The 23,170-nt window shown below is 46.6% G+C and overlaps 2 protein-coding genes across 2 annotated transcripts in view; both read left to right on the top strand.

Annotated features, from left to right (window-relative positions):
* Positions 1–2,469, top strand: part of Osgep (O-sialoglycoprotein endopeptidase) — a 10,900-nt gene extending 8,431 nt beyond the window's left edge. Inside the window, exons 5-9 of the mRNA XM_013035686.1 lie at positions 1,375–1,440; positions 1,544–1,634; positions 1,848–1,923; positions 2,009–2,107; positions 2,237–2,469. Of these exons, the coding sequence (XP_012891140.1) occupies positions 1,375–1,440; positions 1,544–1,634; positions 1,848–1,923; positions 2,009–2,107; positions 2,237–2,276 (372 nt within the window). The 3' untranslated portion in view covers positions 2,277–2,469. The remainder of the gene's footprint in view (positions 1–1,374; positions 1,441–1,543; positions 1,635–1,847; positions 1,924–2,008; positions 2,108–2,236) is intronic.
* A 12,161-nt stretch (positions 2,470–14,630) lies between these two features.
* Klhl33 (kelch-like family member 33) lies at positions 14,631–22,277 on the top strand. The gene is made up of 4 exons (XM_013035695.1): positions 14,631–14,937; positions 19,758–20,682; positions 20,869–21,036; positions 21,681–22,277. Exons 2-4 carry the CDS (start codon positions 19,802–19,804, stop codon positions 22,231–22,233), a joined length of 1,602 nt encoding a protein of 533 aa, XP_012891149.1. The 5' UTR covers positions 14,631–14,937; positions 19,758–19,801; the 3' UTR covers positions 22,234–22,277.
* The last annotated feature ends 893 nt before the right edge of the window (positions 22,278–23,170 follow it).

Raw genomic sequence — 23,170 nt, 5'->3', positions numbered from 1 at the left:
TGTTAAGGTAATTAAGTTATGGGTGGGAATGTCAGAACAAACATTTGGGAAATATTGAATCGTGTGTGTGTGTGTGTGTGTCTTGTCTCTGTCTCTATCTGTTTGTCTGTTGGTTGTAAGGTTTGACTCAGGGCCTGGGCTCTATCCCTGAGCTTTTCTGCTCAAGGATAGCACTCTACTTGGAGCCACAGTTCCACTTCCGGTTTTCTGGTGGTTATTTGCAGTAAGAGTCTCATGGACTTCCCTGCTCTTGCTGACATTGAACCACAATCCTTAGATATTAGCCTCCTGAGTAGCTAGGATTACAGGCATGAATCACCAGCACCTGGCTTAATTATTGATTTTTTGTTTGTTTCTTTGTTTTTGTTGGTTGTGGGGCCTGAACTCTGAGCCAGGCACTGTCCCTCAGCTCTTTAGCTCAAGGCTAGCATTCTACCACTTGAGCCACAGTGCCACTTCCGGCTTTTTCTGCTTATGTGGTGCTGAGGAATTGAACCGAGGGCCTCATGCATGCAAGGCAAGCACTCTACCACTGAGCCACCTTCCCAGCCTATGGCTTAATTATTGAATCTTATACTGGATCTAAACTCAGGGCCTCCCACCTGTTTGACATGGTTGGCTGGTGCTTTACTATTTGAGCCACCTCTCCATACTGGCCTTTTCTGGTTATTTTTGAAGATGTAGTCTCTTGTGGACTTTTCTACCCAGGCTGGCTTCAAATTAAGTTCTTCTGGTTCTCAGCTTCCTGAGTAGCTACGGTTATATGCATTATTTACTAGTGTCCAGCTTAATTATTAAATCCAAATGGTTGGGTGTGATGGCATACATCTGTAATCTTTTCTACTTGGGAGGCAGCCTAGGAAGATCACAGTTTGATGACATCTAGACCAAAAAAAGTTAAGAGGCCTCATTTCAACAAAAAAACCAGTTATAGTGGTTCATGTGTTTCAACTACATGGGAAGTGAGGTAAGATTGCAACCTTAATGACCCTATATAGAATGTATGAGACCCTACCTGAGAAGTGAACAAAAAGCAAAGGATGGAGATGTGGCTAAAGCAGTAGAGTACTTCCCTATAACAAGCTTGAGGCCCTATATTTAAACCCCAATGTAGTGTGTGTGTGTGTGTGTGTGTGTGTGTGTGTGTGTGTGTCTGTCTGTCTGTCTATCTATCTGTCTATATCTGTGTCTATGTTTGTGTCTGTAATCTTAAATGAATGCTGCTGTTCTTAAGGCTGAGTGTGCAGTGAAGGGTAGTGTGGGATGGGAAGTGGCTGATAACTTGATTTATGATAAAATACAGTAGTCCTTTTTTAGGATTTCCATGAAATCTTTGTTCTTTTGTTTATTTTCCCTTTGAATGTTTGAATGTAGGATGTAGCCCAGCGGATGTTGGCCACAGGCGAGTGTACTCCTGAGGATCTGTGTTTCTCCCTGCAGGTAATGGAGTGAAAAGATGGAGTGGAAAGTTGGGGTTGGAAGATCTTTCCTATAGTTAGAACAGAAAAAAAGCTGTGATGCACTGTTTCGCTTGTCTCCACAGGAAACTGTGTTTGCCATGCTGGTAGAGATTACAGAGCGAGCCATGGCACATTGTGGCTCCCAGGAAGCCCTCATTGTGGGAGGAGTAGGATGTATGTACAATTGAACAGTGTTACTATTTCCTTGTCTTGGCATTGCATATATTCAACTATTCTAAGTTTAAGGAAATCACATGCTTCACTTCTCATCCTGTCTCTCTCAGTCCTTGTTCGTCCTCCCTATCTCCTAAGGGTGCTTGTAAAGCCAGACTATGGAGAGATGGCTGAAATGACATCAAACTAACCTTATTCCCTATCTGTTCATAGGTAATATGAGATTACAGGAGATGATGGAGACAATGTGTCAGGAACGTGAAGCCAAGCTTTTTGCCACAGATGAGAGGTGAAGGCCCCTTCCCTTTCCTGGTTTCTTCTCATGTATGTTTTTCTGACTTACATCACAAGTTTCATTGTCTCTTCCTTCCTAGATTCTGCATTGACAATGGAGCCATGATAGCTCAGGCTGGCTGGGAGATGTTTCAGGCTGGACTCAGGACACCCCTCAATGATTCTGGGGTAACACAGAGGTGAGTGATTCATTCTTTGGATGGGGTAGATAGGATTAGAGTGAGAAGGTGAGCAGAAAATCATTAGGTAAGACAGTCTAGGACCATGAGGGTAGAAAATGCTAAGGGATAGTTCCTATTTTTCTACAGGTATCGGACAGATGAAGTAGAAGTGACATGGAGGGACTAACAAGAGTAACAAGATCAGAACAGATAGTTCCCTAGTGGAGCTCAGAGGATCCTGGGGCTTTAATCTCTGCCCTGGGAATATTGGCAGTACTGTGGACTTCTCTCTCCGGTGGTCAAGATATGGACTCACAAGACTTAAAGTTCCCTGGAGAATCTCCAGATGACTTGGCAATAAAATATTTTTTGGTTTTGTACATTGGTAATTGGATAGTGTTGTTGAGGACCAATATGGAATCCAAACTGGATAAGTTCTTACTGATGGGATCAGTGGATAAAGAGTCAGAGCTATGGCTAACATTACAGGTAAGTCTTGGAGGTTACTGTTCAGCAGCAAAGCATGATGGGAAAGATTTTAACACACCATTAACAGTAATTGTATTATAACTAATAGTATGTTAGTGTCAGCCCCTGTTTGTCTCATTTAAATTCTTTGAAATAGATAGGACTTTGCTCAGAATAGCCTGGAGATAGGTCAAATATTAACAAGAGAAAGACTACCCCTCCTTCATACACTTCTTCCAGCATACTTGTATACAAGTTGTACTCTCCCTTCTTCCAGCAGCACCCTAACCAATCACAACATGCTCTGTATCTTGCCTGTATCACCACAAGAAGGATGAGCTACAAGTTATCTTTTACACTATGGTAACCATGTTCTCTCCAACTACTTTTTTTTTTTATTCCCATCTACCTGTCTTCTAAAATGGAAACTTCTGAAACTTCGGTGCTTACTGGAGCTAATAGCCATTTGTTTGCAAAATTCCATAAATCCTTTTAATATTCCCTTCACATTCTTTCAAAGAAAACCTGATTTTTATGAAAACTCAGCTTTTCTTGTCACTACTGTGATGGTAGTGGTGATGTCTATACCGTTTGTTTTTTGTTTTTTTGGGGGTCCGGTTGTGGGGCCTGAACTCTGGGTCTGGGCACTGTCCCTCAGCTCTTCAGCTCAAGGCTAGCGCTCTACCACTTGAGCCACAGCGCCACTTCCGGCTTTTTTCTTTTTCCTTATGTGGTGCTGAGGAATCGAACCCAGGGCCTCAGGCATGTAAAGTAAGCACTCTACCACTGAGCCGTCTTCCCAGCCCCTGTCTATACCCTTTGTACTCTGGGGGGGTGGTCAGTTGTGGGGCTTGAACTCTGGGCTTGGGCGCTGTCCCTTAGCTCTTCAGCTCAAGGCGAGCGCTCTATCGCTTGAACCACAGCGCCACTTCCAGTTTTCTAGTGGTTTATTGGAGATAGGAGTCTCACGGTCTTTCCTGCCCGGGCTGGCTTTGAACTGCAGTCCTCAGATGTCAGCCTCCTGAGTAGCTAGGATTACAGGCGTGAGCCACCAGCGCCCAGCTGTCCTTATTTTCTTATACTATTTGCTGGCCTTTCCTCCTCATCCCTAATACCCCTGCAGCATTGGACTGCCACAATTACAACACTCTTGTAGTAAGTCTTGATTTCAGTGTCCATGTAAGTCATCCCCTTGATATCCACCTTAGTCATTCATTCCTTCAGTCATATTCTAGACAGATAATTCCTCTCCCCTATATCAAACATTCTGCTCTCCTGCCATATGCCCCCCCTCCCCCTTTCCAGATTATTCCATCCTGTATGCTAAATCCAGCATTCTCTTCTCCAGGACCTTCATTTTACTGCATACATTTACCATTTACTTCCGTCTCCCTGCTTCACTTCTAGTAGTCTTTTTTTTTTTTTTTTTCTGGTTGTGGGGCCTGAACTGTGGGCCTGGGTGCCATCCCCAGCTCTTCAGCTCAAGGTTAGTACTCTACCACTTGAACCACAGCGCCACTTCCAGCTTTTTCTGCTTATGTGGTTCTGCAAGGCAAGCATTCTACACTGAGCCACCTTTCCAGCCCTTCTAGTAATCTTAATCACCTACTTTCTACCCAGATCCATGTGGCTGAAAGGGTGAGCAAAGCATAGTCATGCTGACTGATCTTACTTGAAATTCATCACCCTGTCACCACAGTGGGTCCTTTTTGCCACCCAGCAACATTCCATCTCCTTAATCCTTTCACTTGCCCTCTTTTTTGATAACTGTTTCCTACCTTCTGACCTTCACATGTTCAATATCTCCCTCCATGTTCTTGCCCTTAACCTTGGTTCATTTTTCAGTGAGAAATGGAAACAATGAGAACATATTTGCAAGCCCCTACTGCTAATCTGACCACTTTCCATCATCTGTGTGTGCTTTGCTGTCCATTCTGCCACTAAATCCCACAAGATCTCAGCTGGGGCTAGCTTTGCTCTCAGAAGGTATTTGGTTATGAAAACTAGGAGGGAATTCTGCTGATAAGAAGTCCAGGATGCTGTAAAATATCCTAAAATGCATAGGAAAGCATTCAAGAGACTGCTAAAATGTTACTGGTGTCCTGAGTGAGAAATAATACCCATATGCCATGCACCTGCCCACAGGCTTGTGTAGATCTTAGCCTCTATCTTGTAAAGGTATGGGTCAAAGTTCTCCATCATTTTTTTTTCCCCAGTTTTTTTGGCAGTACTAGCAATTGAGCTTAGAGCCTCACATTTGTTAAGCAGACTCAACTGCTTGAGCTGCAACCCAGTCCTTTTTTTTTTTTTTTTTTTTTGGGTCGGTCGTGGGGCTTGAACTCTGGGCTTGGGCGCTGTCCCTGCACACTTCAGCTCAAGGCGAGCACGCTACCGCTTGAGCCACAGCACCACTTACGGTTTTCTAGTGGTTTATTGGAGATAAGAGGCTCACGGACTTTCCTACACGGGCTGGCTTTGAACCGTGATCCTTGCCGGGCGCCAGTGGCTCACGCCTGTAATCCTAGCTACTCAGGAGGCTAAGATCTGGGGATCGTGGCATGCCTCAGGCATGCAAGGCAAGCACTCTACCACTGAGCCACCTTCCCAGCCCCATCCTTTTGGTTTTTTAAAAGTTATTTTTCAGATGAAGTCTTGTACTTTTTCCTAGGGCCAACCTCAGACTAAATCTACTGATGCCTTCTGTGTAGCTGGGAGCACAGACAGATACGCTCTACCACATTTTTTTTTTTGAGATAGGTTTGATAACTTCTTTTGCCCAGGCTGGCCTCAAACAATAATCTTCCTATCTCTGCTTCCAGATAGCTGGGATTACAGGCATGTACCCTAACGCCTGACCCCTCTTCTCTAGTGTTTTTCTTGTCATCAGCATATTTTTACAATATTACAACTAATGCCCTATTGATCCATTTCTCATTCCTTTTTTTTTTTTGTCATCATGGGGCTTGAACTCTGGGCCTGGGTGCTGTCCCTCAGCTCTTCAGCTCAAGGCTAGCGCTCTACCATTTGAGTCACAGAGCCACTTCTGGTTTTCTGGTGGGTTATTGGAAATAAGAATCTTTTTTTTTTTGGGTCCGGTCATAGGGCCTGAACTCTGGGCCTGGGCGCTGTCCCTCAGCTCTTCAGCTCAAGGCTAGCACTCTACCACTTGAGCCACAGTGCCACTTCCGGCTTTTTTCTTTTTGCTTATGTGGTGCTGAGGAATCGAACCCAGGGCCTCGAGCATGCAAGGCAAGCGCTCTACCACTGAGCCACCTTCCCAGTCCTGGAGATAAGAATCTTATGGACTTTCCTACCCAGGCTGGCTTTGAACCTTGATCCTCAGATCTCAGCATCCTTAGTAGCTAGGATTACAGGCGTGAGCCACTGGTACCCAGCTCTCCTTCCTTTTCCTTCCTGCTCTATAGCAAAACTTAATTGTTTCCAGTTCTTCTTTTCCAATTTTTTGTTAAATCTCCATCAGAACCATTCTTACTATTGTCACTGCTTACTTGGTCTTAGCTAAATCTGATGGCAAATATGCTTCAAAGTGCAAACTAGCAGTTGCATTTGACACTCCATCTTTTAAATACTGGCTTTACAATATATTTTTCTGCTCTGCTTCCTTACTGACTATACTTTGCTTTGCTGGTTTCTCAAGTCTAGTGTGAATTTCCCAGAGCATAGTGTCAGATGCTGTTATCATATGTGTCTAGGGGGATTTCATCAAGTCTTGTACAGATACCACTTTGATGTGAATGACTCCAACCTGAATTTCTGAATATTAAGATGCAAATTGGCACCACTTGGATGCTTATATGTGTATGCACCAATAACTGGCCTCTGCGTCTCGCTTTGATGGTTAATCAGTTAAGAGTTCCATAGACTTTCCAGCTAGTGCTGACTTCAAGCCACGATCATCAGATCACAGCTTCCTGAGTAGCTAGGATTATAGGCAAGAGCCACCAGTACCCAGCTTCTTAATAGGCATTTCAGTTTTAACTGAAATGTAGGGTAGGGACTGACTCCTTTAAAGCATCCTGATTTCTCACTGTTCTTCAGGCTTACTGAGTTTACACACTGTCCTCTTGTTCTCTCTGCTTGTCTCTTCTATCCCCTTGCCTTTTCTACTGCCCTTTCCTGATTTCCTTCTATGAATATGTCTTGAGAACTCAAAAGTCTGCAGGACTCATACTGTAATCCTAGCTACTCAGAAAGCTGAGATCTAAGGATCATGACTCAAAGACAGCTTGGACAGAAAAGTCCATGAGACTCATCTCCAGTTAACCAGCAAAAAAAGCCAAAGTGGATCTGTTGACCAAGTGGTAGAACACCAGCCTTGAACAAAAAAGATAAGGGGCAGTGCTTAGCCCCTGAGTTCAAACCCCAGTACCAGCACCAAATACATAAATAGTCTGTAAGAAGCAGTCATGCAGTAGCAAAGAATAAAGAAGATCAACTATGGCAAACCAGAAAGCATCAACCTCATCTAATGAGATGGCAGTTAATCCGTTCCAGCTAAGTGTGTCATGTAGAGTAGAGTCCTAGAATTACCACATAATTGTTTGGATTTTTTTTTGAATATTTTTTTTTGGGGGGTCCGGTCCTAGGGCCTGAACTCTGGGCCTGGGCGCTGTCCCTCAGCTCTTCAGCTCAAAGCTAGTGCTCTACCACTTGAACCACAGCACCACTTCTGGCTTTTTTTCTTTTTGCTTATGTGGTGCTGGGGAATCGAACCCAGGGCCTCAGGCATGCAAGGCAAGCGCTCTATCACTGAGCCACCTTCCCAGCCCCAGTTATTTGGATTTTTTTAAAAAATTTTATTTTTTGTTGGTCAAGGAGCTTGAACTCTAGGCCCAGGCACTGTCCCTCAGCTCTTCAGCTCAAGGATAGCACCCTACCATATGAGTCACAGAGTCCACTTCCAGCTTTTCTTGTTTATGTGATGCTGAGGAATCGAACCCAAGGCCTCATTCATGCAAGGCAAGCACTCTAACCACTGAGTCACCTTCCCAGCCAACTGTTTGGAATTTTAATGTTGGAATTTTATTTTTAAAATTTTGTTTAATCTGAACAAAACATATTTGCTGGCAAGCTCCAGCCTACAGGCCACTAGTTTCAACCTATGATTGAGAGATCTTTACCAAAGTTTTTGAGATGGTCCTGCTCTTGGAGGCTCAGTAAGTGGGACAGTGCCATGTGGCAGGTGCCCTCCCAGACAGAAGAGCCATAGTTCAGGAAAGAGTGGTATAGGATGACTCAAGGGGGCTTGATTGTGACTGCTGGCTAGGAAATGGGGGTTTGGGGGCGGGGTCAGGGTGTCAGTCTTACAGGAATCAGCCTCCTTCTGTATCTCACTTCCTTACTCCCTTATTACCTGCCTCATTTCTCATCAGGTTTCTTGTAGATTGTATAGACAACCAGCAGAAGGGTGAGCAACACAGTGATGAAGTGCTGCCCACCATGTGAGGAGGAACATGATGAGCAGGCAGAGCAGAGAGTCAGGGAGAGCCTGGGACTGTACCAGCAGAAAGAAGGGTGCCAGCCTGCAGAGGAAAGCAAATACAGCCCATACCTTGTTCAGCTGTGATACTCTTGCACTTTTGTACTCCAGTGATTACTCCCATTGCCCTACTGGAATCAGCCTTGGACCCAACCCCATACAGACCAACCTGGGTAAAGGAGGCATAGAAATAGCTGAGGTTGATGATGGCTTAGGGACAGTGGTGTTCAGCTCAGCTTTGGGAGGGACTAGATGATTTTAGGGGGTCCTTGGAGACTAGTATGATGGCATCCAGCTCTGGAAGGTCAAGGATATATCCTAGCTTCCACTATCTGCTCCATTCCATACTCCCTACTCTCTACTCCACCTCACACACAACCCACCACCAAGTTAGGAGACAGTTTTGTCTAACGATTGGGGAGCGGGAAAGGAGGCTTTAGGATCATGCCTTGAAAACCACAGATAGGACTGTGAAAAGTAAGTGTCCAATGCAAAGGGCAGGGTAGGCAGTACTCACCAATCATCATGAAGTCTACAGCAATGAGGAAGGTGAACAGATAACCCTGTAGAAGCCCTTGGTCATTCCCAAAAAAGCCAATGATAGGGTATCATTTATCCTATAAGAAAGCATGTGGTCAGGGCTGGGAAGGTGGCTCAGTGGTAGAGCACTTGCCTTGCATGCTCAAGGCCCTGGGTTTGATTCCTCAGCACCACATAAGAAAAAAGCCGGAAGTGGCGCTGTGGCTCAAGTGGTAGAGTGCTAGCCTTGAGCTGAAGAGCTGAGGGACAGCGCCCAGGCCCAGAGTTCAGGCCCCATGACCAGACCCCCCCAAAAAAAGCATGTGGTCAACAACAGGGTCCTAGGGAGAGGGAAAAAGAAAATGGGAAGCTGCAGTTCCTCTTGAGAGGCAGGAGAGTAGAAAGCACAAAGGGAAGAGTTGAAGAAGCTATAGGAAGAAAAGGATAGAAGAATAAGCCAGTCAGATGCCAGTGGCTCATGCCTATAATTCTAGCTACTCAGCCTGAGCAGGAAAATCCATGAGATTCTTATCTCTAATTAACCACCAGAAAACCAGAAGTGGTGCTGTGGCTTGAGTGGTAGAATGCTTGAGTGGTAGATGCTAGCCTTGAGCTGAAGAGCTTAGGAAACAGCACCCAGGCCCATTCACATGTCAGTACTGCTTCCTGAAGCATCTAACCATATGGGAGCCTAGAAATAAGATAGAGGATCCATGTTCCTTTAGGGAAGAAAGGCACCCCCCACCCCTCAGCAGGTGCTGTTTAAGTACCACCAGTATCCAAGGGTGGGAACAGAAGTGTGTGGTGCAAGGCAGGTAGGACCAACTTTGATAAAGATCATTACAATTCATGAAGAGAGATGAGTTGTAGGGAGATGGAGGTGGGGAGCTAGCTGTGCTTGTACATTACTCTTGCTTGTTTCACCACTTATACCCCAGTCTCTTGGGGAAACAGAAACCAGGGCTCCTGTTCATTATGAATAGAGACGGGAGGCAAGGCCTGACTAATGGTGGCAGAGATACCCAAGTAAGATGGAATAGTCTATAGGGCGTCAAGGAGGGTCTCTTTAGGGATTGCTGTGGCAGGATCCTGGGAACAAATGGAAGGATCAAATTGGTGCAGTGAGTGTGCTCCATGCCCAGACAGACTTCTCATGTTGAGGTCCTCAGAGATACTGGCCCCAGCCAGGACCCCAGTGGCTGGCTCAGGAAGAATGTAGAAAACATACCAAAGAAACTGCCCTCTCAATCATACCACTGTGGGACCATATTTGCCAAGAAAATGTTTTCTGTATGAAAGAACAGAGGAAATGGGGTTTGGAAGAGCTTTTCTTAGCTTTGCATCACTCAGCCAAGATGCTTATTCCTTCACCCAGATTAGAGTCAATGACTTAGGTTAAGCCAGAAAGAGTAAGGGTTGTATAAACTAGCCAGCACAGGGACTTAGAGGGTGCCTGACTAGTCTGTCAATTTGTAAATAACGTACAGGGTTGGAAGTCAAAAGCTCTGTTTTGAGACTTCTCTACATTAAGGAGGTCCCTTTCTCCAAGAGGTAGTGATACTCTGAAGCATTCATTACCTTTAATATATTTCTCAGTTAGCTTCCCCTATCTCACTTTGGTACCCAAAGAAGCCAGTAGCTGTTGACTAGGGTATGTGAGCAGAGTCCTCAGCAGGTAGTTGATAGGAGGGTCAAGAACAAGATGATTTGAACATGAAATACCATGGATAATAAAGGAAAGGCCAAAGAAATGTGAGTGGGAAAGAGATGACTGCTCCAGCTCTCCTGTCCTATGATCTGCCCCTCTCAACCTTCTAGCTCCCTCTCCTCAACCTCTTCCCATAAAAGGAGTGCTAACACAGAAATGGAGGGACAAAGGGTAAACAAATACAGCAGTGGAACTCACTAGATACTATGTTGAAAATGAACTATACAACTTGTAGGTGGGGATGAGAAGGAAAAATTGGAAGGAGTGACATTGTCCAAAAGAAATGTACTCTTTACCTGACTTATGTAACTGTAATCACTGTATAGTGCCTTTATAATAATTTAAAAAGTTTTTTAAAAGGAGTACTGGCCAGGCACTGATGGCTGTAATCCCAGCTACTAAGGAGGCTTAGATCTGAGGATCAAAGTTTAAAGCCAACTCAGGCTAAGCTGAAAAGTCCATGAGACTTATATCTCCAATAAACTACCAAAAAACTAAAAGTGAGCTGTGGCTTAATTGGTAAAGAACCAGCCTTAAGCAAAAACACTAAGGGACAGTCCAGGCCTTGAGTTCAAGCTCCCGACACACACACATGAGCATACACACAAGAGGAGCTGCTTTGTGATCTCAGCAATTCCTGACAGGGCTGGGGACTAGGAGAGATAACAGAGACAAAACAGACTTTTAGTGTTGAATTTGCCATTTTGGAAATGGCAAAGAGAGACAATACATACTACTAAGACAGAGGTTGAGAGCAGGATAATGAACATGTGAGCCCTGGGGAGGGATGGGAATGCATTCATTCAACCGTGTCCCCTAAATCCTTTTCTACTATACAAGAGAACTCTGACTTGCTTATACCTGTGCCAGCCTGAGCAGCAATCCAAGACACCCTAAGGTAGTGGATAATTCCCCAGATGAACATCTAGCAGATCTGTGGAACAGAGTGGAATAGGGGGTAATTCTCCTCCAGTCTCCTTCTCCCTTTCTCAGAGGTGCCCTCCAAGGTTTCTGGAACAAAATTCTCATCTACCTACATTCCCAAATGTTGAAAACCCTGAGTTTCAGTCTGTTACCATGATTCTTATGACCCAGCCAAAGCACACTTGGTCATTCTGGTCCTGACCCAGGAATTTTCTGGATCAGCCCCTTGGGAGTGTGTCTTGATGTGTGTCTCTTCTGCAGAAGTGGCAGTCTCACTATCCTCTGGCCAAGACAACAGATATGACTGAAATGACAGGAGGTGTCCCAAGCCAGTGTGTCCAAAACTTAGAAGTGGGCTATTTGACCTTGAAGGAGGAGGGCAATCTCAGGGCTTTAATGGAGAGTAGGTAGTGGTCCAGATAGAAGACTAGTCTAGCTGGGCACCGGTGGCTCACACCTGTAATCCTAGCTACTCAGGAGGCTGAGATCTGAAGATCACAGTTCAAAGTCAGCACAAGCAGAAAAGTCCAATTCAAAATGGAAGTAGTGCTGTGGCTCAAGTGGTGGATAACTAGCTCAGGGACAGTGCCCAGGCCCTGAATTCAAGCCCCAGAACTGACAGAAAAAGGAGGAAAAGGAGGGAGAAGAGTTTGTTCTCCCAATGATAAGAGCAGTCATAGAAACTCATAGTAGGGTCCACGTTGCAACAATGAGAAGTACAAGTTGTCATGTCGAAAACGAACTTTACAACTTTGGTGGGGGGGGGGAGGATTAGGTAGGGGGGCGGCGGGAGGCTGGGAAGGGATGGGAAGGTAAACAAAGGAGGAGGCTACAATGCTTGATAAGAAATGTACTCGCTATCTTGCCCATGTAATTGTAACCCCTCTGTACAGTATTTTCACAATAAAAAAAAAAGAAACTCATAGTAGGGTCCAATATTTTTATCCTTGTAGGGAGGTGGCAGGCAGAAGTTGGCTATGAGTATGTCTTTGAATTGTAGTTCTTCTACTTCATGATGGAAATTAAAGATGCTGTCTTGCTATAGGGAGGGCACAAGAGTAGTCTGAACTGGGTTCTGGTGGCTCATGCTTGTAATCCTAGCTACTCAGGAGGCTGAGGTCTGAGGATCAGTTTAAAAGGCAGCCTGGGCAGGAAAGGCTGTGACTCTTATCTCCAATAAAAACCACCAGAAAACCAAAAAATAGCACTGTGGCTCAAGTAGTAGCATGCTTACCTTGAGCTGAAGAGCTCAGGGACAGAGCCCAGGCCCAGAGTTGAAGACCCGTGACCAAAAAAAAAAAAAAAAAAGAAAAAGAAAAGGAAGTCTGAAATGCTTGAGCTGAGAAAGAAAGTGCAGAAGCCAATCATTTCTTGCCTTTCATTAGCTAGGACACCATGGCATATCTCTCTCAATCAAACCACTTTGAGGTATGCATGGTGGTACCTGACTATAATCCCTGCAGTCAGGAGAGTGAGGCAAGAGGATCTCAAATTTTAAGCCAGCCTAGGCTCTGACATAGTAAGACCCTGTCTTAAACAAAACAAAACCACCCATTTGGAGGAGTGTGGCCTGTGGGCTAGATTCACCCAGGGAACACTGCCTGGGTTGGAATAGGATACCCAAGCTGCAATAGGAAAATAGCAAGTGGAGGGGATGCTGTTATTTTCTTCCCCTATTCCATGGCAGCCCACTCACCTTAGTCCTAAGGGACAGCTTCTGTGTCAATCTATCCAGCCTGGACTGGCCTTTTTTTATAGGCCTGGAAGTCTATCCTTGGCAGCCTTTGGCTTGTGTGTGGCTTTCAGGAGAGGAGAGAGGAGGACCATTGCTGCCTTTCTCCCTTATATCCTTTTCTAAGGATGACACCTGGAAGTTCCCTGCAATGCCATGTCACTATCCCATGAGTTTTATCCAGGTATAAGTCTCAGGAAAAGAAAGGAGATATGATTGCCAGCAGAGGAGTGGCTGTTAATGTTCTACCTAAAGCAAGAATACCTATGTGCCCCCAACCCAACTAGTCCAGAACTCTGGATCCCACTTCAGGGACATCAACCACACAGACTGTTTGATCTTCAACCCAGAGGCCCAAGTTTAAACTTCTGAAGACATAGAGTAGGGTTTGGGTTTTCACTTAATGACAGGCAGGAAGCCCTGACAGGTGATCACCTATGTCTGTAACCTGAACCCCACCCCTTCACTAAGCACCTCTCTTCTGCCCTCTGTGAACTGGGCTGGGCTGTTTGTATTTCATTCACTTCAGTATTATTTGCTTCTCCAAGGTCCCAGCTTTATTGTGCACAGAACAGTCAACAGTCCAAGCCCAGGGCTGATTCAAAACACATTTTCCTCTTTTTGTCTAGCTCAGCATAGTCTAAACTTTGCAGATCTCACCACCACCACTGCTACCTTTCAACACCACTACCAGCCAGCCCTTTGGCCTGGCTCACTCTGCCCAATGCCCAGATTCTCCTTGGCTTCCAAATTCCCCTCACTCAGAACCCCCTTGTAACCTACAGATAGAAAGGGGGTCATCCCAGGACGGGGCCCAGGAGATTGGGTGTCACAGTCCTACACTGGGAGCCTACTGTTTAGGCCTCCAAGCCAGCTATAATTAGCCAGGGGGGGAGGGAGCACTGATGGGATACCATGTGTTCCCTTTGTACACTGCAGTCCCAAACAAGAGCAGGCACTCAAGGGAGAGAGCAAGCAGAAGGCTGATGTCTTGTGAGAGGGACTAAAAGGAGGGAGAAAGATGGGAGGGATTCAATTCTGAGTACTGGATCCACAGTACACATATTTCTTAGATGCTTTGCTGTACCTGTAAGACCTAATGGTTGGAATTGAATAGTGCCCACTACTCCAGTCTTGGGTGGAGGTAGGAAGGTGGCAGAGGAAGGAGGAACTGACTTCAGAGAGTTGAAGACAGTGTTCTTCTGGCCTTTCTGGGTGTAGTAAGATACCTTTCTTTCTTGCCTACTCACTTGCAGTAAACCAGCAAATGTTGGCCATGAGCATTCCCCAGGCAACACATCATCAGTCTGACTTGGAGTGCACCTCCCTTCCAGTGCAGAAGGATTGCCTTGGACTCCCTTTGCCTACAAGAAGAGCCCCTTCCTGGCCGCCTTCCCCTGGTGAGGACCCTGGGTTACTTCCCTTTCCTTTGGAAGAGCCTGGCCCCAGACCCCTGGTCCCAGGTACCCTTGCCTTTCCAGCTCTGTCCCTTGAGGAAGAGGAGCAGGATGAGGATGATGAAGATGCAGCCCAGCCTGAGGAGCTGCGCAGTGAGAAGCATGCCAGCCAGTTCTTTGCAGAAGCCCTGCGGCTGCGGGAGCAGAGGCTGTTGCTGGATCAAGAGGTGTCAGTTGGGGGAAGAGTATATGGGGTACATCAAGTGATCTTGGCTGCAGTCAGCAGCCTCTTTCAAGGCAGGCTGAAGAATGCCAAAGGTCCACAGCCTTGCTTCAGCCTCAATGTGACCCCAGGGGGTTGGGAGGCCTTGCTGAGCTTTGCCTATGAAGGAGTCCTAGGCCCTGCCTCACGGAATGAAGTGCTGGCTGCTGCTGAAGCACTGGGAGCACCCCGAGTGAAGGCTGCAGCCCAGCCTGGAAAGGTGAAGAAGCTCAGCCAGGCAGAGGAGCTGAGGGAGAATCTGCACAGCATTGAACTCCTGTACCAGGATGGTATTGGGTGTGACCTGGAGCTGGAGGCCGAAGGCTACCGGCTATGGGGTGAGCCTATGGGGTGTTTGTTACATTTCTGCAGATGTACATACCACTGGGATGTTGTGTGCAAGTTGCAGGTGGCTTGATCTCTGCCATAGCAGGGTTTGTTTTTGTTTGTCTGTTGCTTGTGGAGTGTTTTGTTTCTAGTTCTGGGGCTTGCACTTAGGGCCTGGGCACTGTTTCTGAGCTTTTTTTTGCTCAAGACTAGCACTCTACCACTTGAGTCATAGCTTCACTTCTGGTATTTTAGTGGTTAATTGGAGATAAAAGTCTCATGGACTTTCCGGCCAGGACTGGCTTCAAATTGCATGCCATATACTCCTACCTGCTTGCTTGTTTTGTTGTGGTGCTGAGGATAGAGTCCAAGGACTTGTGCACACTAGGCAATATCACTGAGCTACATCCCAGCCCACCCATACTGGTTTGGATTCTTTTTTATTTTTGGGGGGGGGTCCAGTCGTGGGGCCTGAACTCTGGGTCTGGGCACTGTCCCTCAGCTCTTCAGCTCAAGGCTAGCGCTCTACCACTTGAGCCACAGCGCCACTTCCGGCTTTTTTCTTTTTGCTTATGTGGTGCTGAGGAATCGAACCCAGGGCCTCAGGCATGCAAGGGCAAGCGCTCTACCACTGAGCCAACTTCCCAGCCCCCTGGTTTGGATTCTTGTGGCAGTAAGAATTCCCTGAGGTGAAGGTTAGTGCCTCACCAGCACATGCGCAGTTGAGTTGTTTTCCTAGGCTCACTGACAGATTTAAATTGACCCTTCAGGCCCTGAGCATTTTCCTGCTCAGTAACTGGAATTTCCAGCCAGCTGGCTGAGTTAAGGGTACAATCCATGGCAATAGAACAAGCAGAAAGTGATGGACTCAAGCAAATTGATCCAAGGCTCCTCTTAGAATCTTCTGTTCAGTACACAGCAAAAGGCAGAGAAATGACTTGGAAAACTCCTAGTGTGCCCTTTTACCAAAATACCTTCCACACTGTGGTTCTGCAGTTCATGACAAAGTCTGGTGTCACCAGGTCTGGATGCAGTTCAAATAGTATAGAGGCAAATGATAGGCCTGAGATTCAGTCCCCATACTGCAAAAAAAAAAATTACAACTATTAGTCCAGGCACTTTAGTTTAATTCTGCTCATCACTGTCCCAAGAAAATCTAACATTTAGTGAAGTAACAAGTATCAGGAATTTTTACAGATGACATCTCTTAATTCTCACTAGAAGCAATGAGGTGGATACCATTGTCCTTAGGAGCAAATGAGGAACATTAATCAAACTCAAAGATGATTTAATGATGGGAACCAGATATAGCCCACATGCATTAGTCTAGTCTGCTTGCACTAAGCCATACATTGCCTCCTGAAGTTACACCAAGACATACAACTTGTGACACATACAAATTTAAAGTCATAAGCATTACTTTAAAAGTTATCTAGTTTAGGACTTACGTTTTACCAATGAACAAATCAGACTCTAAGGCATGTCCAAGTTGGGCACCAGTATAATCTGACTTGTTCAGGAAGCTGAGATTTGAGGATCTCGGTTCCAGGCCAACCCTGGTAGACATATCCAAGAGACTCATCTCCAATTAACTAACAAAAAATGAGAAGTGGAGGTATGATTTAAGTTGTTCAACACCAGCTTTGAGTGAAAAAGCTAAGCAAAAACTCAGTATACTGGTTTCAAGCATACTGGATTCAAGCCCCAGGAACACCAAAACAAAACAAAACAAATGAAAAAACAAAACAAAACAAAAACAAACATACTCAAAGCCAAAATGTTACTGTTACTATTCATTAGAGTAATGACTGGGAACCAAAGAATTTCTGGGATTCCCAGAAAAAATAAAATCCCAAAGGTTTTCATTATCATTTCCTATTGAACCAGATAGAGAAATGGTCCTTTCTCACTAAAATTTCATAATTATAAATTTCTCCTAGAATTTGAGATTTAAACATTCACATCAGTATCTTGGAACCCATTACTGAAACTCTTAGGAACAGAGTATATAGAGCTTGTTTTCAGGAATGTAGATTTTCTCAGACAATATATAATGAGAAACTATCACTGATGTTTACTTTGGGGGAGGCACATGAAAATTTATATCAACATGAATTACCCTTTGAACAAGAGCCATATGTGTCACAACTGACCAGTCTCACTGGCAGCTTGGTCCCTGCCTGAGGGACCTGCCTGAGGGCTCCTAGCAGTATTTTCCTTTTTTTTTTTGGTCGGTCGTGGGCCCTGAACTCAGGGCCTGGGCGCTGTCCCTCAGCTCTTCAGGTCAGGGCTAGTGCTCTACCACTTGAGTCGCAGTACTATTTCCAGCTTTTTCTGCTTATGTGGTGCTGAGGAATCCAACCCAGGGCCTCATACATGCAAGGCAAGCACTGTACCACTGAGCCACCTTCCTAGCCCTTCCTTATGAAGTGTTTCAAACATATAATAAAGAGCTGGGCACTGATTCCTGAGACCTATAATTCTAGATGTTCAGGAGGTCAAGATCTGCGGATCGTGGTTCGAAGCAGCATGGACAGGACTCTTATCTCCAAATAATCACAGAAAAAGCCATACCTGGCACTGTGTAGAGTATGCTAGCCTTGAGCAAAAGGAGCTCAGGGACAGCTCCCAGAGTTCAAGCCCCAGGGCAGGCAAATAAATAAATAAATGTAAAGATTCAAACACTTGTTACATATACGTAGTAGTATCCCATTATATTTATTTCATCTTGTTATTTTGGGCTGAAGTTTAATGTAAATTAATGACATTTCTCTCATTTGGTGCCTTAAAAAGTTTGGGCTGGGGATGTGACTCAGTGGTAGATTGTGTACCTAGCATGTGCTAGACCATGTTCAGTCCCAAGCCAACAAATAAAAATAGGAACAGCCAGGTGCTCAGAAGGCTGAGATATGAGGATCACAGTTCAAAGCCATCCCAGAGTCCATGAGACTCTTTTTTATTTTTTTTAATTTATTTTTAATTTTTTTGGGGGTCTGGTCGTAGGGCCTGAACTCTGGGCTTGGGCACTGTCCCTCAGCTCTTCAGCTCAAGGCTAGCGCTCTACCACTTGAGCCACAGCGCCACTTCCGGCTTTTTTGTTTTTGCTTATGTGGTGCTGGGGAATCGAACCCAAGGGCCTCAGGCATGCAAGGCAAGTGCTCTACCACTGAGCCACCTTCCCAGCCCTCCATGAGACTCTTATCTCCAATAAACCACCAGAAACCAGAAGTGGTGCTATAGCTCAAGTGGTAGAGCCCTAGCCTTGAGCTGGAATGCTGAGGGGCAGCACTCAGGCCTTGAGTTCAAGCCCCATAACAGACAAGAAAAAAAATTCTTTTATTTATTTATTTTTATTTTATTTTATTTTTTTGTTGGTGGTGGGGCTTGAACTCTGGGCTTGAGTGCTGTCCCTGCATTCTTCAGCTCAAGGCGAGAGCTCTACCACTTGAGCCATAGCACACTTCAAAAAAAATTCTTTTAAATTTATTTTTGTTGTTGTGTGTTCTGATACTAAGACTTGAATTCAGGGCCAGGTTGCTCTCCCTTAGCATTTTCACTCAAGGATGTCACTATACTACTTGAGCCACACACCTCTACTTTGGGCTTTTTGCTGGTTAATTGGGTATAAAAGACTTGGACTTGTCTGTCCATACTGGGTTTGAACTAAGATCCTGAGATCTCACCCTCCTGAGTAACCGGATTACAAGCATGAGCTACCAATGCCAGACTTGAAACACAAATTCCTAGGGCCTCCATTCATACATACTTACTGAATCAAAAACCCTCTGGTGGGTCCATGAAAGCTGTATAAATGTAGGTATGAATTTATGTATATCTATTGTGTGCTGGAGATGGGCCTTAAAGGACTTGCACATGCTCCCGAGACACTCTACCACAAAGCTACCTTCTCAGTCCTCAAAACTGCATTTTGGTATGGGAATATGGCTTAGTGGTAGAGTGCTTGCCTAGCATGCATGAAGCCCTCAGTACCACATATACAGAAAAAGCCAGAAATGGCACTGTGGCTCAATTGGTAGAGTGCTAGCCTTGAGCAAAAGAGGCTTAAGGACAGTGCCCTGGCCCTGAGTTCAAGCCCCAGGACTGGCAAAAAAAAAAAAAAAGTCTTGAGCAGTTTATGCTGGGCACCAGTGGCTCATGCCTGTAATCCTAGCTACTCAGGAGGCTGAGAGCTGAGGATCGATGTTCAAAGCCAGCCTGGGCAGGAAAAGCAGTGAAACTCTTTATCTCCAATAAACCACCAGAAAACCAGAAGTGGTGCTGTGGCTCAAGTGGTAGAGCCCTAGCCTTGAGCTAAAGAGCTCAGGGACAGCTCCCAGGCCCAAAATTCAAGCCCCATGACTGACAAAAATTAAAAACAAAACCCACAAAAACAAAACCCCCCTGCATTTTAACAAGTTGGGCACCAGTGACTCACACCTGTAATCCTACTTACTCAGGAGGCTGAGATCTGAGGATTGAGGTTTGAAGTCAGCCCAGGCAGGAAACTCTGTAAGGCTCTTCTCTTCAATCCACCACCAAGGTCCAGTTGCGGCTCAAGAAGCAGAGCATCAGCCTTGAGTGAAAAAGCTCAAGGACAGCTCCCAATCCTTGAGTTCAAGCTGCAGTACCAACATAAGCTCGTGCATGCACATGAGTGCACTTTCTCTCTCTCTCTCTTTCTCTAAAACAAAATCCAAGTACCCTGTGATCCTACAGTGCATGCCATAGTTTTGGCCTGTGGTCTTGGGTGGCTGGGTCAAAGTTGGGACTGTCACATCAGTACTATGTCTAGCAGTGTTACAGAGTCCTCTGCTTTCTCCTCTTCTTGCAGTTCACCGAGCAGCGCTGGCCTGTGGTAGTGAGTTCTTTAGGGCCATGCTCCTTAGTGGGATGAGGGAATCCCAGGGCACAGAGGTGTCTCTGCGTACCATCTCTATCCAGGACCTGCGCCTGCTCGTCTCTTTTGCCTACTCTGGGATTGTACGGGCACGATGGCCAGGACTGTTAAGAGCTGCCCAAGCTGCCTTGCAGTATCAAAGCTCTTCTTGCCTGGATCTGTGTCAGAAAGCCTTGGCGCGAAGCCTCAGCCCTGCCCGTTGCCTGGCCCTTCTTCCCACGGCCGAAGCCCCTGGGTTGGAAAGGCTCCGGGGCAAAGCTCGCCACTACCTTCTGACCCACCTGCCTGCCGTGGCTTTGTGCCCCACTTTTCCTTCTTTGCCAGCTGTCTGCCTGGCTGACCTTCTGGACAGCGATGAGCTACATGTGCAAGAGGAATTTGAGGCCTTTGTGGCAGCACGACGTTGGCTAGCTGCCAACCCTGAGACCCAGGAGTCAGACGCGAAGGCCCTGCTACGATGTGTCCGTTTTGGCCGCATGTCTACCAGGGAGCTTCGGAAAGTGCGAGCAGCTGGGCTACCCTCACCTCTGCCCGCAGACCTGCTCCATCAGCTGATGGTTGAGGCTGAGATTCCAGGTCAAGAGCGGAGAAGGGAGCCAGACCGAGCACTGGTGGTGATTGGTGGGGATGGGCTCACTCCCGACATGGCTCAAAGACAGCCATCTCGTAAAGTGTGGTGGGCCAGGGCCTTCCGCTGTGGTATGGGACTGGTCCGCACTGTGGAGTGGGGGTGGCTGCCTCCTCTGCCTGCCCCGGGGCGCTTCCGGCATGGCGCTGCCAGCCTAGCAGGATGCGAGCTCTATGTGTGTGGAGGTCAGGATTTCTACAGCCACTCTAACACTCTGGCTTCTACTCTCAGGTAAGATTGCCTAACAGAGGGCAGGGCAGGGCAGAGCAGGGCAGGGCAGGGCAGGGCAGGGCAGGGCAGGGCAGGGCAGGGCAGGGCAGGGCAGGGCAGGTCAGGGCAGGTGAGACAAATTGTTCATGAAGCCAACCACAGGCTCCCAGACTCATTCTTCCTATCTCTCTCTCCCACTGTGTCCAGGTGGGACCCCAGTCAAGAGGGCTGGGAAGAGATGGAACCTCTTTGTCAGGCAAGGAGCTTTTTTCCTCTGGTGGCATTGGATGGACAACTTTATGCCCTGGGTGGACGAGACAATGGTATTGCCCTTAGCTCTGTGGAGACCTATAACCCTGAGCTCAATATCTGGAGGTAAGCAGGCAAAGGAGAAGTGGGGAGAAACTAGACTTCGGAAAAAAAAAAGAGGGTTGAAGCTGGATGTAATCCTAGCACTCAGGAGACTGAGGCAGGATCTCAAGATTGAGGCCAAGTCTGGGCACTGGTGGGTGGCTCATGTCTAATCTTGATTACTCAGAAAGGCTAAAATATGCTAATCTAGGCTCAAAACCAGCCCAGGCAAGAAAGCCTATAAGACTCTTAATCTAGGGCTGGGAAGGTGGCTCAGTGGTAGGGTACTTGCCTTGCATGCAAGAGGCCCTGGCTTCGATTCCTCAGCACCACATAAGCAGAAAAAGCCAGAAGTAGTGCTGTGGCTCAAATGGTAGAGTACTAGCCTTGAGCTGAAGAGCTGAGGGACAGTGCCCAGGCCCAGAGTTCAGGCCCCACAACAGGCAAAAAAAAAAGACTCAATCTACAAAAAGCCAGAAATGGAAGGGTGACAACTGGTAGAGTGCCAGTCTTGAATGAAAAGCTCAGGGAGAGCACCCGTTCCCTGAGTTCAAAGACCCAATCGACACACACACACACACACACACACAAATTGAGGCCAGTCTGGGCAACTAAGGGAGATCAGAAGAAGCTGCTACTTACTGATATTGTATCTTGTCCTCTCCTAGGCCAGCACCTTCACTGCCATCACCATGCTTTGCCCATGCAGCTGCTGTCTTAGAAGGCCAAATATATGTGAGCGGTGGCTGTAGTGGCACTGGACAATACCTGGCCACACTGTTGCACTATGATCCCACACTTGAGAAGCCAGAGACACTTTTGAGTCCTATGGGGGTACCTCGGGCTGGCCATGTTATGGCTGCTGTGGGTGGGCGGTTGTATGTGGCAGGTGGGCTAGGGGAGACTGGGGACCTGCTGAGCTTTGAAGCCTATGAACTGAAGACTGGTAGCTGGACTCACCTGGCTCCTCTGCCCTCCCCCCATGTGGGGGCTGCAAGTGCTGTACTGCAGGGGGAGCTGCTGGTGCTGGGGGGTTACAGCCACCGTACTTATGCCCTCTCCCACCTTATCCATGCCTACTGCCCTGGTCTAGGCCGATGGCTCTGCCTAGGGACTCTGCCAAGACCACGGGCCGAGATGCCTGCCTGCATCCTGACCCTGCCTACGGTGCAGCACATGTCATTGATTCCTACTGGGCACCACACCAAACCTGCTGGGTAAACAGCAGGATTTGGGGAGGAAGGGATAAAAAGTATCGAGAGGAGCTGGGTGCTGGTGACTCATGACTGTAATTGTAACTAATCAGGAAGCTGAGATCTGAGAATCACTGTTCCAAGCCTGGGCAGGAAAGTTTATGAGACTCTTATCTCCAATTAACCAGCAAAAATCCTCCTGCTTCAGTCTCTTGAGTGCTGGTATTACAGGTGTATAGCATTATGCCTGGCTTCTTTCTGGTTTCTTTCCCTCCCTATAGGTACCTGAGGATATCAGGAGTAGAAATAAGACCGTTATGGTAGGAGGTCCTAAGGTGTAAGAGGAAGTGCCCGAAAGAACTAAATATAGAGAAAATTCAGAAAAACCCTTTCCTTGTGTCAGTCCCTTTCCTCTAGGGTTATTTTAAATCAGTTTCCATTTTCTTTTTTTGGGGGGGGGAGTGGGTCTGGTCATGGAGCCTGAACTCTGGGCCTGGGCGGTGTCCAGGCTAGCACTCTACCACTTGAGCCACAGCGCCACTTCTGGCTTTTTTCTTTTTGCTTATGTGGTGCTGAGGAATCGAACCTAGGGCCTCATGCATGCAAGGCAAGCACTCTACCACTGAGCCACCTTCCCAGCCCTCAGTTCCCATTTTCTTATTGTAAGGTCTGCCCTGGGAAGCCAGGGAAGATTCCTCCCTCTTGGCTAAGCCTTGGCCCAATAGCTGTGTCATCTAGTTAACTGGCACACCTGGAGACAGTCACCTCCCCCTTCTCTGAGGTCCTGGCCTAGGGGTGGCTAACCCCTTTATTCCAGCTACTTGCACTACCAACTTGGCTGGAGGCCAGCCAGCAGTTTGGAAACCTTTATCCCTGCCTAAATACCATGTGGTGTTCTCATTCATTGGCAACCTATTTAATTTGCCTAACATTTATTATATTTCAGTGTTGGTTTTTTTTTTTTT

This window comes from Dipodomys ordii, unplaced genomic scaffold (assembly GCF_000151885.1).
Source record: "Dipodomys ordii isolate 6190 unplaced genomic scaffold, Dord_2.0 Scaffold218, whole genome shotgun sequence".
NCBI lineage: Eukaryota > Metazoa > Chordata > Mammalia > Rodentia > Heteromyidae > Dipodomys > Dipodomys ordii.
This window is presented reverse-complemented; position numbering and strand designations above follow the sequence as displayed.